Below are 17,735 nucleotides of genomic sequence, written 5' to 3'. Positions count from 1 at the left end.
TTTGAAGGGTCGGTGTGGACTAGCTGGGCCAAAGGGCCTGTTTCCACACTGGAAGGATTCTCTAATGATAAAAGTTAAAAGATGCATAGATTAGTCTTGTGTTATTTGTGAAGAATAGAAAGGGGAATTCTAATAGTCAAACATTGGATTCTTGACTTTGCAAGTTAGTTGAAATTTGTTGACCCTTTTTCCTTTTGAATTGTTTTACTGGTTAAGTAGTTTCTGTCTCTCAGGGTGAGTGATTTTACCTGCAGTGCAGGGGTTATTAGTGCTTGGTTCTTCCGCCGTGAACTTAATAGCACGCTGACATTAAACCTCCGGCTACTGCTCACATGTACCTCAGCTCATTGACAGTGAAAAGCACCTCAGCCTTTGGGATACCTTCTTCCAGTCGCTGAACCAAACCTTGTACATTTCAGCAGCCGTGGTCACTGCCTGAAAGCGGAGTCATTGAATTGTCAAGAGTTTAGCAAATACATTGCTCTGTAAGCCCTTCATCTGTTGTCAGTGCAGGAACAGCCTGGCTTCGTTACAAATGACTGTTTGATCATGCGTTGCTTTTGCTTTGTTTCCAGGTAACCATTTGTTTGTAAACTCTACTATGTCTGATCTAGTGGTGGGCCTGATCCTATTGGCTGGTTCACTAGTGGTTCTCTGCACATGCCTGGTCCTAATAGTCAAGCTGCTGAATGCTATGCTGAGGGGACAAGTTGCTAAAGCCATTAAAAACGTCATTAACACTGGTGAGTGGCTGACTGCAGATCAGGGACCTTATTCTGCGCTGTGTCTCTCAGTGGATTTGCTTGTGCCAGTTAACACAAGCACTCAAGTGTTATCACTTCTTCTGAGAGAGGTTTAGCAAATCTAAGTTAAAATGAAACACAAACATAAAGCATTCTGATATTCAGACAGCACATGAAATGTAGAGTTTGCCATTTCAAATTGATGAGCCTTCATCCATAGGGCGAGAGGTTTGAAATATTACCACTGCCATCTTTTTGCAATGGATGCTGTGTGTTTCCTGCAGCCTGTGTTTTTAGTTCAGATTTCTAGATCCTTTGCCTTTTGTCCAGTCAAGTTATTCTGAGAACATTCGTATTTTGTCAGAAAATATGGACCAATCCAAAGCTGTCAGTAATCACCCTCACAGCTAAAGCTCCAACTATGGATCAGTGGTGATTTAAAAAGTTGTCAGGTGACGTTCCTCATTGTCAGGATCGGAAAGTGTGGCACTGGAAAAGCACAGCAGGTCAGGCAGCATCCGAGGAGCAGGAGAGTCGATGTTTCAGGTATAAGCCCTTCATCAGGAATGTGGAGGGGGAAGGGGGCTGGGAGATAAATAGAGAGGCAGGAGTGAGGTTGGGGGAAAGGTGGATGGGAAGGTTATAGATGGATGCAGGTGGTAGGTAATTGTAAAACCTCCACAGTCCTGATGCTCTGGTATTAAATAATAACTAAGTAGGAACATGTGAAAAAGCCCAAAAAGCCTTTAATTGCCACTGGGTCAATATTCTGGGCACTTGAGCTAACAGATTAAAAATAAGGGGTAGGCCATTTAGGACAGAGATGAGGAGAAACTTCTTCACCCAGAAGACAGTGAAGGCCCAGTCTCTGGATTCGTTTAAGAAAGAGTTGGATAGAGCTCTCAAGGATTGTGGAATCAAGGGTTATGGAGATAAGGCAGGAAGAGGATACTGATTGAGGATGATCAGCCATGATCATAATGAATGGTAGTGCAGGCCCGAAGGGCAGAATGGCCTACTCCTGCACCTATTGTCTATTGTCTATTGTAACACTTATCACAGCAGGAAGTGTAGCTGCTCAAAATGAAGACCACCACTGTCTTCTCAGGGCTAACGATGAATGGTCAATAAATACCGGTCTCACTAGTGACACCGAAATCCCAAAGCCCAGTGACGTAAAAATGCTGTTGTGGACAGCTGTCACATGATCCCGTGGACTAATCGTAAAATCTTATTCTAAAGGAACAAATGCTGCTTTGTTGAGGAGAGCTAGCCTGCTTCTGAGAAAATTATTGCTGGCAGATAAGGAGTTAGTGAGACTGATCACTGACGAGTCCATCAGCTGTTGACAGTCCACAGTGAGCTGAGGTAAATGAGTGTAACTGTGGGTGCCCAGATGGATGGCAATTCAAATCTATTTCATGCCACACTCTCTCCTTGTTTTCAGATTTCCCATATCCATTTGGTTGGTTGGCAGGCTATCTTGCCATGATGGTGGGAGCTGGCATTACGTTCGTGGTCCAAAGCAGCTCAGTATTTACTTCAGCCATTACTCCCCTCATTGGTAAGCTCACAGCTCATTCGAAAAGTGTGCCAATGTAGTGGCTAAACCGTCATGCGTCTCTGAATCATGGAATTACGACATGTCGGAAGGTCACCGGGCCCATTGTGTTTGTGCCAGCTCTATCAATTACAATTCTTTCCATTTCAAGCATGTATCCACAACCCATTTGATAGTTTTAGTGAGAACTTGCAAGCCATTACACTTCTAGACAGATACCCCAACATGTCAAATTCCAGGGTAAGCTACAATGAACTGTTACTGCCACCTACCCAGTTGGGTGATCAAAAAAAGGTTATTTCACAAAGTATCCTCTGTCTTGTGGGCATCTTTCTCCCAGAGGAGAAAGTGAGGTCTGCAGATGCTGGAGATCAGAGCTGAAAATGTGTTGCTGAAAAAGCGCAGCAGGTCAGGCAGCATCCAGGGAACAGGAGAATCGACGTGGATTCCTGAAGAAGGGCTTATGCCCGAAATGTCGATTCTCCTGTTCCCTGGATGCTGCCTGACCTGCTGCGCTTTTCCAGCAACACATTTTCAGCATCTTTCTCCCAGAACCAGATCAATTTCTTTTCAAAAGGAACTAATTTATCCATACTCTCATCAGTTTATAAAAATGGTTCCTAAATGTGTAGACTAGAAGTGAGAGTCAAAAAGAAGAAAAGTTTAAATAATGTAGCAATCAGACTTATGGCTCACTTGTGAAGAATAGATAATGGAGTGTTAATAATTGAATAGTCAATTTTGGGATTCTTGGACTTGGAAGTTAGTTGAATTTCTTTGATCTTATTTCCTGTTGACAGTCATAAGCTGGCAGCACTGAGAGCAAGAGTGGCATTTATCTGCAATGCAGGGGTGACAAGGAGTCTGTCAACTGTAATCTTCACAACACGCTAGTTTTCAAACCAAAGCTAGTGCACAAATGAACACTGGCAACCACAAGGACCTCACTTTCACTAGCACACCTTCTTCCACTAACACACACAGACAGGGATTTTAACCCTATTCTTGTGCATTTTTAAATGAAGAACAATCGAACATTGTCTCTTTTCTTGCTTTTCTGTTGCGTTCACAGTCTGACATAGCTCCCAGGAGATTGTAGCCCCATTTGTAGTGCCTTTTGCCCTTTGAAGGTGGACAGGGAATCAGTGTCATTAAGGTCTTGTAAAGGGTCGCTTTCTGAAAATGTCGCCGGTTGTTTGGCACTGTGATAGGCCCCTGCTGTGTCAGGAACACTCAGAGACATTCACTCAGCAGGACGATAGAAATGCTGGTGTCAGGGAGACAGAAGACTTAAAGAGTTACAATCATAGCAAAATATACCTGCTACCCCAACTGCCCTGAGGATCCCTCAGGATATTGGACTTTGTTTCTATAATATTTCGCCTGGATCCTTTAATGGGTGGCTCCATTTTGAGGTACCGTTCCGGGTGTCACTGTTCCTCAGCAGTGAGGAAAGGGCGACCAGCTCACTCTCCTATCATGCCCTCTGTGTGCCATTTGTCACCCCAAGCTGGACAGTAAACCCGAAGCCAGCCTGTTAATTGGGCACCATTTGTCGGCTTCTACAGGTGGGTATGTGACGGTCGCTGCCTGGAACCTGGAAACTGTCCCTATGCCTATGAATTATATCACTCTGGTCTCCTCCTCAAGTCAGGCTGTGAACCAAGCCGCATTATTAACTTGTCCTCGCACCTTTCAAAGACGTGTGCAAAAATTGAACTCTAATGTTTCCCTTTACCCTCTTTAAAAGTGTACAAGTATTTTAGGCAGAATTTTGTCATTTTCTGGATGGTGGCTTCACGGCAATATGATACTGGGGAGCTCCATCAGGAGGGGCTAAAGACAGACAGCGAGATGGGTCAGCTGTCCCAATATTTAATGGCCTTCAAAGGGACACATTACAGGCAGATGGTCTCACAATGGTAATGCAACTAGACTAGTAGGCTAGGAACAAGGAGTCAAGTCGGTGGGAGTTACATTCAGATGATAAATCCAGAACAGAAAGCCACTCTCAGCAATAGTATTGTTGAAAGCTTTCATTGATCGTTGTAAAAATTCATCTGTTGTAAATACGGACATTCACTAATGTCCGTGAGGGAAGGAAATCTGCCAATCATTCCCAGTCTAGCTTATATGTGAATCCAGACCCACAGCAATATGTCCTACTCTTTGCTGCCCTCTGAAAATGGTTGGGCAAACTGTTTGGTACTGGGAGAAAGTGAGGTCTGCAGATGCTGGAGATCAGAGCTGAAAACGTGTTGCTGAACAGCGCAGCAGGTCGGGCAGCATCCAGGGAACAGGAGAATCGATGTTTCGGGCATACGTCCTTCTTCAGGAAGCCATTCCTGAAGAAGGGCTTATGTCCGAAACGTCGATTCTCCTGTTCCCTGGATGCTGCCTGACCTGCTGCGCTGTTCCAGCAACACATTTTCAGCTCGTGTTTGGTACTGGGGCAATTAGGGACAGGAAACAACAACACCCACATCCCAGGAAGATAATTGTGAAGCTGCTGCTATTTTACAGATTGTTTAGGCAAATGGGAACCACTTAATCCTAATCCTAACCCAGCCCTCCTGAGACGCACCACACCTGGGATGCATCTCAATTGGGAGACACCTCACCTAGGATGTACCTTACCTGGAAATCACCTCACCTGGGACACACCTCACCTGGGACACACCTCACCTGAGACACACCTCACCTGGTGCACACTTCACCTGGGACACACCTCACCTGGGATGCACTTCACCTGGGACCTACCTCACCTGGGACCTACCTCACCTGGGACACACCTCACCTGGGACACACCTCACCTGGGACACACCTCACCTGGGACCTACCTCACCTGGGACACACCTCACCTGGGACACACCTCACGCAAGACACACCTCACCTGGGATACACCTCACCTGGGACCTACCTCACCTGGGACACACCTCACCTGGGACACACCTCACGCAAGACACACCTCACCTATGACACATTTCACCTGAGACACATCTCACTTGGGACACACCTCACCTGAGACTCACCTCACCTGAGATACACCTCATCTGAGACACACCTCACCTGGGATGCACCTCACCTGAGACGCACCTCCCCTGGGACACACCTCACCTGGGACACACTTCACCTGAGACACACTTCACCTGAGACGCACCTCACCTGGGACACACTTCACCTGAGATACACTTCACCTGAGACGCACCTCACCTGGGACACACCTCACCTGAGACACACCTCACCTGGGACACACCTTACGCAAGACACACCTCACCTGGGACACACTTCACCTGAGACACACCTCACCTGGGACACACCTCACCTGGGACACACCTCATGCAAGACACACCCCACCTGGGACACACTTTACCTGAGACACACCTCACCTGGGACACACCTCACCTGAGACACACCTCACCTGGAACACACCTCACCTGGGACACATCTCACGCAAGACACACCTTACCTGGGACACACTTCACCTGCGACACATCTCACCTGGGACCTACCTCACCCAAGACACACTTCACCTGCGACCCACCTCACGTGAGACACACCTCACCTAGGACACACCTCGCCTGAGACACACTTCACCTGGGACACACCTCACCTGGGGCACCCCTCACCTGAGACACACCTCACCTGGGACCCACCTCACCTGAGATACACCTCACCTGCGACCCACCTCACGTGAGACACACCTCACCTGGGACACACCTCACCTGAGACACACTTCACCTGGGACACACCTCACCTGGGACACACCTCACCTGAGACACACTTCACCTGGGACACACCTCACCTGGGGCACACCTCACCTGAGACACACCTCACCTGAGACATACCTCACCTGATACATACCTCACCTGAGACACACCTCACCTGAGACACTACTCAGCTGAGACACTGCTCACCTGAGACACTGCTCACCTGGGACCCACCTCAGCCCAACACTGCATCTCCAAAATCTCTTGTCAAATTCAGCCCTTAAATTCTCACTTCAGTGTGTGAAGGCTATGGAGTCAGGCTCCACTTCTGTCGTTTAAGCAGCATGATCTGGAGTGACTCCCCACCATGGTTCTGAGAGAAGATGCTGCACTTTCAGGTGACACTTCCAGCCAATGCTTCGATGCTCCTGTCAAATAAGCTAAGTGGAGCGGTTAAGTGATGTCACGAAGATGCCTTTCCAGTGTCTTTATAAATATATATCTTTCAAGCAGCACCTAAATCTGCTTATTTATTACACTGCTGTTTGTAGGAGCTGGCAGAGTGCACTTTACGTTGTGTTTCCTCCATCACATCAGTCATTACACTTGAAAAGTTCTCCCTCTCTATTATCCTTCCTCTCTCCCTTACCTCTATACTCCCTCCTCCCAACCTTCCTCATATAAGCTCCATTTTAATCCTGTGCTCGGGAGGGATCCTCTGCACTATTACCTGTAAAAGCTACTGGCCCGTCCATCTCGGGTTTCCTCCGGGTGCTCTGGTTTCCTCCCACAGCCCAAAAATTGGCCATGCTAAATTGCCCGTAGTATTAAGTGCATTAGTCAGAGCGAAATGGGCCTGGGTGGGTTACTCTTCGGAGGGTCGGTGTGGACTGGTTGGGCCAAAGGGCCTGTTTCCACACTGTAGGGAATCTAATCTAATCTAATCTCAATCCTGCACTGGCACGTGTCTTGTCATTCTGTGCACTTCCATAAGTATCAGTCTTCAAGACCCTTCTTGGTAAAATTTCTCTGGATAATCAATAAGACTCTAATGGCAATTCCTGGCCTCAGTTCTTAAATCACTGCACACCAACGTTTCTTGGCTTGGATAAGTGAGGTACTTGATAAGCTAGGTGTACTGTTTGATCAGTTGCAGAGTGGTTGAATTGAGTCTGTGATGTTCGGTTGTGTTGTCTAGGTATTGGAGTGATCAGTATTGAACGTGCCTACCCTTTGACCCTGGGATCCAACATTGGCACTACCACTACTGCAGTCTTGGCAGCTTTGGCCAGTCCAGGTGACATGTTACCAAGTGCTTTCCAGGTAAAACTTGTCACAAAGTCATGAGTCTTTGTATTTGTTGATGAATGCAAATGGGGAAATACATCCAGGACTACATGAGGTTTATATTTTCATTAAATGTTTCTGATTTATTTACTCTTTATTTCAAGAGGTATTCATCTGAGATGGGACCTGGCTATAGAGAGCATGTAAATGCCCATCTTTCTTCTGTGCATCCTGCTAATGCAATTCAGCAGGTATTGACCCACAAAGGTCTATCACATTATGGTCTAACACACCTACTCTCCAGAAGAACAAAATGAGAAAGAAAACATCCAATTTATTTTAACTCTTCTGAAATTGAGCACTGAGATCAATTGTAGTTCATTTTGTTTTAAGCGGCTGAGTAGGTAACATGCACCAAACCGAGGGTTGAACATTGACTCATTGACTTTTCAGCTGATTCCTTGAAAGTATTATAATCTGAGCTGATATGATTAGATAGATCATATCCCACGTTTTACGAAACAAGATGGACTTTCACTGAAACAGAAGCATGCAGTGCTGCTGATTTCATTTTCACAATAAAATGGAAGTTTATTATGCAAAAGAAATGAATAGAATAAATCAAGCTATTTACATACAACATTATTTTAAAAGTTCTGAAACACATGGTAAATACACAATTCTACCTAACCTAACATCATTACATTAAAGTCTTCATGTACAGAGATAGTGCCCATGTCTGTTAGATCTATATGTTTAACTTAACTTCCTTTCAATTGGGTGGCACAGTGGCTCAGTAGTTAGCACTGGTTCCTCACAGCAGCAGGGACCCGGGTTTGATTCCAGCCTCGGGTGACTGTCTGTGTGTAGTTTGTACATTTTCCCCGTGTCTGCGTGGGTTTCCTCCGGGTGCTCCAGTTTCCTCCCACAGTCCAAAGATGTACAGGTTAGGTGAATTGGTCATGCTAATTTGCCTGTTTAGTTAGGGGGAATGGGCCTGGGTGGGTTACTCTTCGAAGGGTCAGTGTGGACTAGTTCGGCCAAAGGGCCTGATTCCACACTGTAGGTAATCTAATCTAATTACCAGTCATAATGGTTTGCTTGCCTCTTTTTTTGATTATGCACACAATCGAGCTTAGATTTTCTCAGCTTCAAATAAACCTTTCAGGGTTCTAACCAAATACTTCAGGTCTGGAAATTTCAAGAGGAAACAATCACACTATAAGACATTTCCTTAAAAAAAAAAGAATTATTTCCTTTCTTCAGAAGAAACTGTTTCTTATTGAGCTTCAAGCAGGGCTTTTACAAACTGTCATCTAAAGCTTTCCAAACTTGGGTTTTCCCTTAAACAAGATAAAAATGATCCTGATTCTTTTATACTAGTTTTAAAAACAGATCATCATTCCAGAAAGACTGACAAGATCATCATTAAATCCACTCATACACACAGACCAAACCCATATGCCACTAGTTCAAAATCTAAAATCTAAAGTAAATTATATATATGTATACACACACATATATATATATATTAATTGCACCTCTTAAATCTCAAAAGAATCAGTTGATGCAAAACATCTTGCAGTTGAATAAACTAAAAGATTTGCCAGTGAAAAAAGAGGAGGGGGTATAGCACTACTAATCAGAGAGGGTATCACAGCTACAAAAGCTTTCATTGTCGAGGAAGATCTGCCTACCGAGTCAGCATGGGTGGAAATTAGGAACAGCAAGGGAGCAGTCACCTCGTTAGGGGTTTACTACAGGCCCCCCAATAGCAGCAGGGAGATGGAAGAAAGCATAGGTCGGCAGATTTTGGAAAAGTGTGGACGTAGTAGGGTTGTTGTAATGGGTGACTTTAACTTTCCCAATATTGACTGGAACCTCCTTCGAGCAGAAGATTTGAATGGAGCTGTTTTTGTAAGGTGTGTTCAGGAGGGATTCCTAACTCAGTACATTGACAGGCCAACGAGGGGAGAGGCCATTCTAGACTTGGTGCTCAGAAATGAGTCGGGGCATGTATCAGATCTTGTGGTGGGAGAGCATTTTGGCGATAGTGACCACAACTACCTCACATTCTACATAGCTATGGAGAAGGAGAGGATTAGGCAAAATGGGAGGATATTTATTTTGGGAAGAGGAAACTATGATGCGATTAGACATGAGTTAGGAAGCATGGACTGGGAGCAATTGTTCCATGATAAAGGCACTATAGACATGTGGAGACGGTTTAAGGAACAGTTGTTGCGAGTGATGAATAAATATGTCCCTCTGAGACAGGCAAGAAGGGGTAAGATAAAGGAACCTTGGATGACAAGAGCGATGGAGCTTCTCATCAAAAGGAAGAAGGTAGTTTACATAAGGTGGAGAAAGCTAGGGTCAAGCTCAGCTCTAGAGGATTACAGGCAGGTGAGGAAGGAGCTCAAAAATGGTCTGAGGAGAGCCAGGAGGGGGCATGAGGAAGGCTTGGCAGAATGGATTAGGGAGAACACAAAGGCATTTTATACTGATGTGAGGAATAAGACAATGGTCAAGAAAGAGTAGGGCCGATCAGGGATAGCATAGGGAACTTGTGTGTGGAGTCTGAGGAGGTAGGGGAAGCCCTAAATGAGTTTTTTGCTTCTGTGTTTACGAAAGAAACAAACTTTGTAGTGAATGAAACCATTGAAGAGCAGGTGTGCATGCTGAAATGGATAGAGATGGAGGAAGCTGATGTGCTGAAAATTTTGTCAAACATTAAGATTGACAAGTCGCCAGGCCCAGACCAGATTTGTCCTTGGCTGCTTTGGGAAATGAGAAATGCAATTGCTTCGCCACTTGCGAAGATCTTTGCATCCTCGCTCTCCATCGGAGTCGTACCTGAGGACTGGAGAGAGGCAAATGTAATTCCACTCTTCAAGAATGGAAATAGGGAAATCCCTGGCAATTACAGACCAGTAAGTCTCACGGCTGTCATCTGCAAGGTGATAGAAAGGATTCCGAGGGATACGATTTATGACCATCTGGAAGAGCATGGCTTGATTAAATGCAGTCAACAAGGCTTTGTGAGGGGCAGGTCATGCCTCACAAACCTTATGAGTTCTTTGAAGATGTGACTAGAAAGGTTGATGAGGCTCGAGTTGTGGATGTGGTGTATATGGACTTTAGCAAGGCATTTGATAAGGTTCCCCAGGTAGGCTCATTCATAAGGTCAGGAGGAATAGGATACAGGGGAACTTAGCTGTCTGAATACAGAATTGGCTGGCCAACAGAAGACAGCGAGTGGTAGTAGAAGGAAAATATTCTGCCTGGAAGTCAGTGGTGAGTGGTGTTCCACAGGGCTCTGTCCTTGGGCCTCTACTGTTTGTAATTTTTATTAATGACTTGGATCAGGGGATTGAAGGATGGGTCAGCAAGTTTTCAGACAACACAAAGGTTGGAGGTGTTGTTGACAATATAGAGGGCTGTTGTAGGCTGCAGCGGGACATTGACAGGATGCAGAGATGGGCTGAGAGGTGGCAGATGGAGTTCAACATGGATAAATGCAAAGTGATGCATTTTGGAAGGTCGAATTTGAAAGCTGAGTACAGGATTAAGGATAGGATTCTTGGCAGTGTGGAGAAACAGCGGGATCTTGGTGTGCAGATACATAGATCCCTTAAAATGGCCACCCAAGTGGACAGGGTTGTTAAGAAAGTGTATGGTGTTTTGGCTTTCATTAACAGGGGGATTGAGTTTAAGAGTTGTGAGATCTTGTTGCAGCTGTATAAAACTTTGGTTCGACCGCACTTGGAATACTGCGTCCAGTTCTGGTCGCCCTATTATAGGAAAGATGTGGATGCTTTGGAGAGGGTTCAGAGGAGGTTTACCAGGATGCTGCCTGGACTGGAGGGCTTTTCTTATGAAGAGAGGTTGACTGAGCTCGGACTTTTTTCATTGGAAAAAAGGAGGAGGAGAGGGGACCTAATTGAGGTATACAAGATAATGAGATGCATAGATAGAGTCGATAGCCAGAGACTATTTCCCAGGGCAGAAATGGCTAACACAAGGGGTCATAGTTTTAAGCTGGTTGGAGGAAAGTATAGGGGGGATGTCAAAGGCTGGTTCTTAACACAGAGAGTTGTGAGAGCATGGAATGCGCTGCTAGCAGCAGTTGTGGAAGCAAGGTCATTGGGGACATTTAAGAGACGACAGGACATGCACATGGTCACAGAAATTTGAGGGCGCATACATGAAGATTAGTGGTCGGCACAACATCGTGGGCTGAAGGGCCTGTTCTGTGCTGTACTGTTCTATGTTCTACGTTCTATGAGAAGATTTACACTGTAACTCTCACTGTGAATGACCCCAGATTACTGAAGTGAAACTGTGAACTGCAATGCCACAGACAGTCAGCTGAGGCTCGGCGCTCAGTACAGTTTCCTCAATTCTTTGAGACAAAATGAAACTCTGGGTCCATTTGAGAACCAAAGCTAACAGACCATGGTCACTGCCCATCTGGAATGTCCTATCTTTCTATGCCAGAAATGCAGTCCTGTTGTGAGTGAGGCAAGCAAATTCCATTTGTTTCCTTATAGTACCAACGTTTACAACCGTCTTAATTCTAAATAAAGATGCTCCGTGGTATCATGTTTGGACCAGTTAGGAGATGTCTTAGCCTAAATAATGAGGAGAACCAATTTACATTTGAACTCTTTGTTTTTGCAGATCGCCCTTTCCCATTTCTTTTTCAACATCGCTGGGATTATACTGTGGTACCCGCTCCCAATCACCCGTTTCCCTATCCGCATGGCAAAGACCCTGGGTGAACAAACTGCCAAGTATCGCTGGTTTGCTGTCTTATATCTGATCATCTGCTTCCTCCTGCTCCCTTCACTGATCTTTGGCCTCTCCATGGCTGGTTGGCAGGTCCTTATAGGAGTGGGTGCCCCCTTTGTGGGCATCCTCGTCTTCATAGGCATCGTCAACGTATTGCAAACGCGCAGGCCCGGCTACCTGCCCAAGAAGCTCCAGTCTTGGGACTTCCTCCCGATCTGGATGCACTCCCTGAAGCCAATGGATCGGGTCGTAACCAACGCTGCCCTCTGCTGTACAGACCACTGCGTTTGTGCCGACAAAACAGAGAGCCAGGAGGGCGTGAGCTGCAGCGAGAAGTCTCCACAGCTGAAGGTGAAGGCTGCCTGCGACAGCGCCCCCATCACCTACTCAGAGGAACCTTCGGTCGACACCTCCTCTCCCATTTTGAACAGGTTGCCCGTGCTGGACATCACACAGCTGTAAGACCCTGGTTGAGGCTTCCTCTTGGATCCTTGACATCTCTTCCAAGATTGCAGAGTTCTTCCTTCTTGCCGTCTCCCCCCCCCGCCCCCACTCCCCGGCTGACCTTTGCCCCTCCCACCACCTCGAAACCCTCCCGTTGAGTCCCCACGTTCCGTGACCTGGACAGTGCAATTCTGCTCCTTGAGCGGATTTGGGCACCATTGTATCTTCTGCAGTTGGATGGAGTGAAGAGATGTTTCTGAGGGAGACACCTGCTATACTACTTAAATGATTCTTACTGGAATATATCCTGACAGTCTCCCCCACCCTACAGCCAACTGAGCGGGTGTTAGATCCTTTTGAAGTTGAATGGGGTAAAAACGCTGGATAAAGGAATGTAGTGTGACACCACTGATCATCCATCCACTTGTGTCTGTAACTCTGGTTGGTCACAATTCTGAAGGTTTCATTCGATGAACTCCTGTCCCAACCATTTCCACATATTCTCGCCCTGCCTTTTATACTCGATCACATCTAAAATCTTTTAGCCTGATTTTAAAAAAAAATAAGAGAATGAAAGAAAAAGGACATGATTCAGTTAGCCTTTCCATCCTGGGTTGCTCCACGAATTGTCCACTAGCTTAATCTTTAATTGCAGAACAATCTTGGAAGTTGGTGCGTTTAATATTAGAAAGCAGCAAAGCAGTAATATTGATTGCAGTAAGTAGGAATTCTACATCTTAATGCCTTAATATTCGATTTCAAAGCTGTGAAGAGACAAGGCTATTGAAGATCACGTGCCAATATCAGTTGCCAGATGCACTCAGGTCACATCACTCTGCTAGAAGAAGATAACTTTATCTGCAAACCTATCTCCACGACACATTGTGGCCTTATCAGTCACTCCCAGGTTCTTCAAGTACATTGCGGGGTGGGGGGAAGTGGGTAGTGGTGGGCTGTGAAAACTCCCTCTTCCACATTCATGGTCCAGAGTATTTGCGAGCCGTGATGAATAACCATTCTTATCTTCCATGGTTTGTCCCGACTTTATTTGATTAGCTCGATACCCCAGAAACGTCCCATAGAAAGACGTCTGGGGAATCGTTCAGATTTGAAATTGGAACCGGCCTTCACCTGAACTCTTCAGTTCCCCTGTTGCAATCTCAGCAAACGAAAGCCCAGTAATGTCGCAGCACAGTACTTGAGTATGACTGAAAGAAAAGACAGACTTTGTTGAAGCATTCGTCTTTCACTCATCAAGACAATAAATACCAGTGCAAAATAAAAATGATATTTTTGTATTGTAGGCTTTTATTCCTACTTTCCCTCATCCATCGGGTTTATTTTAGATATTAACAATCCAAGGCGGTTCTAACAATGGGGTACATCCAATGCTATTTACTAAAGCAAAGTACACCACAAAATAATGCAAAACAATTTTACTCATATAAAGCTTACAATTACGAGTGAACCCGTTTACAATGATGTGCTTGAGGATCACACTGAAATCCACCTATCTTGTCTCCACCTCCAGTCATTGATCAGAAAACCTTTTGTGCTAACTAACTGTAGCACACTGTAAGGATTCTAATCTAATCTATCTGCGCTCTGAGACAAGGCTTCCTCATAACTTTTAATCAGCAAAGCGTGGGGCTGACCACTGATAAACATCACAAACACAGCATCCACCAAGGCTGGTTTCATTGACTTATTCATTCAGACTTCCTTCTTTTCTCCTAGGAAAGAGGCTTGTCTCTTGGCTGTTACAAATTCTGACCTCAACCTTAGCTTACTTATGCTGTGACCACCTTTATGTCATCTAATTGACCATGTGATATTTGTGAAGGACAGTTTTATGATCAAGCACTCTCTGTTTGTAAAATCCCCATAGCGTGGAAGCAGGCAGTTCATCCAGTTGAGTCCACACTGACCCTCCGAACAGCATCCAACCCAGACCCACACCCTATACCACTCCTGTGACTCTACATTTTTCAAGGCTGATTCACCTAACCTGCATGTCTTTGGAATGTGGGAGGAGACTGGAGGAAACATACGCAGACACGAGGAGAATGTACAAACTCCACACAGACAGCCACCTGAACCTGGGTCCCTGCTGCTCTGAGGCAGCAGTGCTAACCACTCAGCTGCCATGCCATCCCAAATATCCACTCATAGAATGTCACATTATCACATCTAATGACCTAGTCTGATTCAAAACAAGACTCCAGCCTCTCGCTGTTACTCTGACAGTTCAGTCCATTACTGCTGGCTTTCAGCATTCGTACACAGATTCTTCAGATTTTGAAACGTTAAACCAGTGAGCTTTCTAATCATTAGCTCAACACCAGGCTTCGTATGCTTTTTCCATCGGGTTTAATTCAAGCTTACCAACAAATTTCGAGTTAATATCTCCAGTATCCTTTAAGAACAGAGTGGTGAATTGTCGACAATTGAACTGTAATTAATAGAGGCATTGCCATGGACAATGCATGAGTTTGATTGATTGTAAAATTTTGTTTCAATTTAAATCAGGCAAGTTGATTGTGATTGGTTCTGGAATTGACCTGAGAAATTAAGCAGAGAATGGTTGCAATCTGTTTTGTTGAGTTGGAACAGGCACATTTAGTACTTTGATATTTCTTCTGAAATGTCCTGATGAGCCAAGACAAGAAAGTTTCAACAAAATGTGTCCTTTTTTCAGCACTATTCAAACTCAAAAGCAATGCTCAATATTCAGTTATGCCATTGATCTCAGAACCCCATGTAATGATGCCAATGTAGGGAAACATGCTCCCTCCAAATTCTATGACCACAGCTGTAATTCTATTCCACATAGAATCACAGGGATAACGTGGACACTTAAGTGGTGTTGTGTGATGTCAATGTACTATGAATAATCTGTAAATGCTCTATGATCAACATGTAGATGGAATTTCATTTTCCTTTAGTGTTAGTTGAGTTCGGGGACAAAATTTATTTTGGCAGATTCCACAAAACAGGCCATAGCAAATCATCAGCTTGTTTTATACCCAACCCAATTTTCTGTTCAATTAAAGTCAACTGCCTAGATGTCAAATGGGTTGCTGATTCATGATGGTGTTGCTCTGTCTGCATTTCAGCATTGTAATGTCATCCCCATTGCTTTGTCCACTTCATTCATCCTGAATGAATGAACACGTTTCACACGTGGGAGCTTAAATCATGTCACATAGTGTAATTTCACTCTCTTGGACTTGTTACAATGTAACGCTGCTCAGATATTTACAAGCAAGTTGACCAGCGATTGACCAATCACAGAGTTTGATAACCCAAAGCAGTGGTCAGAGGAGTGGAAGAAAGAAACTTGAGATTTGATGGTGTGAGGCTGTACTTTCAACTTACAGTCTTCGATTGACCCAGACAGTCAGACGGGCTTGATTCACGGTGCCCGCTTCCAAAGGTCCCACTTACTGCAATTTTAGTGGAGTTGTGGATCAGATATGCCAACTTATTCACTTGAGTCTCCGATCTTTGAATATGAGTCTCTTCTTGGGGTTCTGCAGTCATAACAAGCTTAACATACGCTGCCCTGAATGAGTTCCTTTTCTCCTTGGACTATTTTGCAGTCTTCGGAAAATGTTGAGGGCAGAAAATGCGTTCTTAACATTCGTCTTTCCTTGGCGAAATTGCATTCAACAATTCTCGTAGCTTGTTTGAATATATTGTTATATTATGGACATATTTTGTACTTAATACAGATGTGGAAGCTTTTACTTGAAGTCTTACTTTATTGTTTTTGGTGCCAACAAGACATTTGAAAGGGTGAAGTATGAGAGGAGGTGGTGTACTGCTCACTACCCTGGATAGAATACAACACAAGTGGCCTAGTAATCTAAACAGAAGAACAGAAGCAGGAGTAAGACATTTGGCCCTTCAAGCCTGCTTCCCCATTCAATAAGATCATGGCTACTCTTTCCGTGGACTCAGCTCCACCTACCCACCCTCTCACCATAACCCTTAATTCCTTTACTGTTCAAAAACATCTATCAACCTTTACCTTAAAACATTCAATGAAGCCACCTCAACTATCTCACTGGACAGGGAATCCCACAGCTTCACAACCCTCAGGGTGAAGATGTTCCTCTTCAACTGAATCCTTAAACTGTTCCCCCTTATTTTGAGGCTATGCCCCTTAGTTCTAGTAGAAACAACCTCCCTGCTTTTATTTTACCTATTCTCATCATAATTTTATACATTTCTATAAGATCCCCCCTCATTCTTCTGAATTCCAATGAGTATAGTCCCAGGGTCTAGATTAGAGTGGTGCTGGAACAGCACAGCAGGTCAGGCAATATCCGAGGAGCAGGAAAATCAATGTGTCGGGCAACAGTCATTCCTGATTAAGGGCTTTTGCCCGAAACGTCGATTTTCCTGTTCCTTGGATGCTGCCTGACCTGCTGTGCTTTCCCAGCACCACTCTGATCTAGATGCTGATCTCCAACATCTGCAGTCCTCACTTATGCCTGCCTGAGCATAGTCTCCGTCTACTCAGTCTCTTTTCATAAGCCAACCCTCTCAACTCCAGGATCAACCTAGTGAACCTCCTCTGCACCCCCTCTAGTGCCAGTACATCCTTTCTCAAGTAAGGAGGACAAAACTGCACGCAGTACTCCAGGTGTGGCCTCATCAGCACCCTGTACAGCTGCTACATAACCTCCCTATTTTTAAACTCTATCCTTCAAAAATAAATGACAGTATTCAATTTGCCTTCTTAATTACCTGCTGCACCTGCAAACAAACATTTATGACTCATGCACCAAGACACCTCAGTCTCTCTGCATAGCAGCATGCTGCATTTTTTAACAATTTAAACAATAGTCCATTTTCCAGCCAAAATGGATGACATTTACGCAAACATCCCACAGTGCCTTTTGGATAATAACTGCCAACGATGCCCTTTTCCCATAAATGAATGAGAACAGAAGAATAAACAGTTTATAATCTGTCAGAGCAGAGTTCACTCGTTGAGGAAATGATAGGTTATAAAAATGGGCTTCTCTTCTCTAATACTTTACCATCTAACCAGTAAAGGTAAACATTACCCTCTGTGTTACAAGGTCCACCTGGGGAATTAACCTCTCTGTAAGTAACATAATTTCTGAAGTTGTCTTTAAGTACCATGAAGAAAAACATCCGGTTTCATAACTCAGCCCCTTGCAG

General features: G+C 44.7%; 1 protein-coding gene across 1 annotated transcript in view; it reads left to right on the top strand.

The window, feature by feature from the left end:
- LOC122556799 (sodium-dependent phosphate transport protein 2A-like) overlaps positions 1 to 13,827 on the top strand; it is a 71,631-nt gene extending 57,804 nt beyond the window's left edge. Inside the window, exons 10-13 of the mRNA XM_087995475.1 lie at positions 576 to 743; positions 2,191 to 2,307; positions 7,213 to 7,337; positions 11,985 to 13,827. Of these exons, the coding sequence (XP_087851601.1) occupies positions 576 to 743; positions 2,191 to 2,307; positions 7,213 to 7,337; positions 11,985 to 12,557 (983 nt within the window). The 3' untranslated portion in view covers positions 12,558 to 13,827. The remainder of the gene's footprint in view (positions 1 to 575; positions 744 to 2,190; positions 2,308 to 7,212; positions 7,338 to 11,984) is intronic.
- The last annotated feature ends 3,908 nt before the right edge of the window (positions 13,828 to 17,735 follow it).

This window comes from Chiloscyllium plagiosum, unplaced genomic scaffold, assembly GCF_037043375.1.
Source record: "Chiloscyllium plagiosum isolate Xiang-an unplaced genomic scaffold, Cpla_swu_hap1 HiC_scaffold_16, whole genome shotgun sequence".
NCBI classification, from domain to species: domain Eukaryota; kingdom Metazoa; phylum Chordata; class Chondrichthyes; order Orectolobiformes; family Hemiscylliidae; genus Chiloscyllium; species Chiloscyllium plagiosum.
Note: the sequence above shows the minus strand (reverse complement) of the source record. Positions and strands in the feature narration are given on the sequence as shown.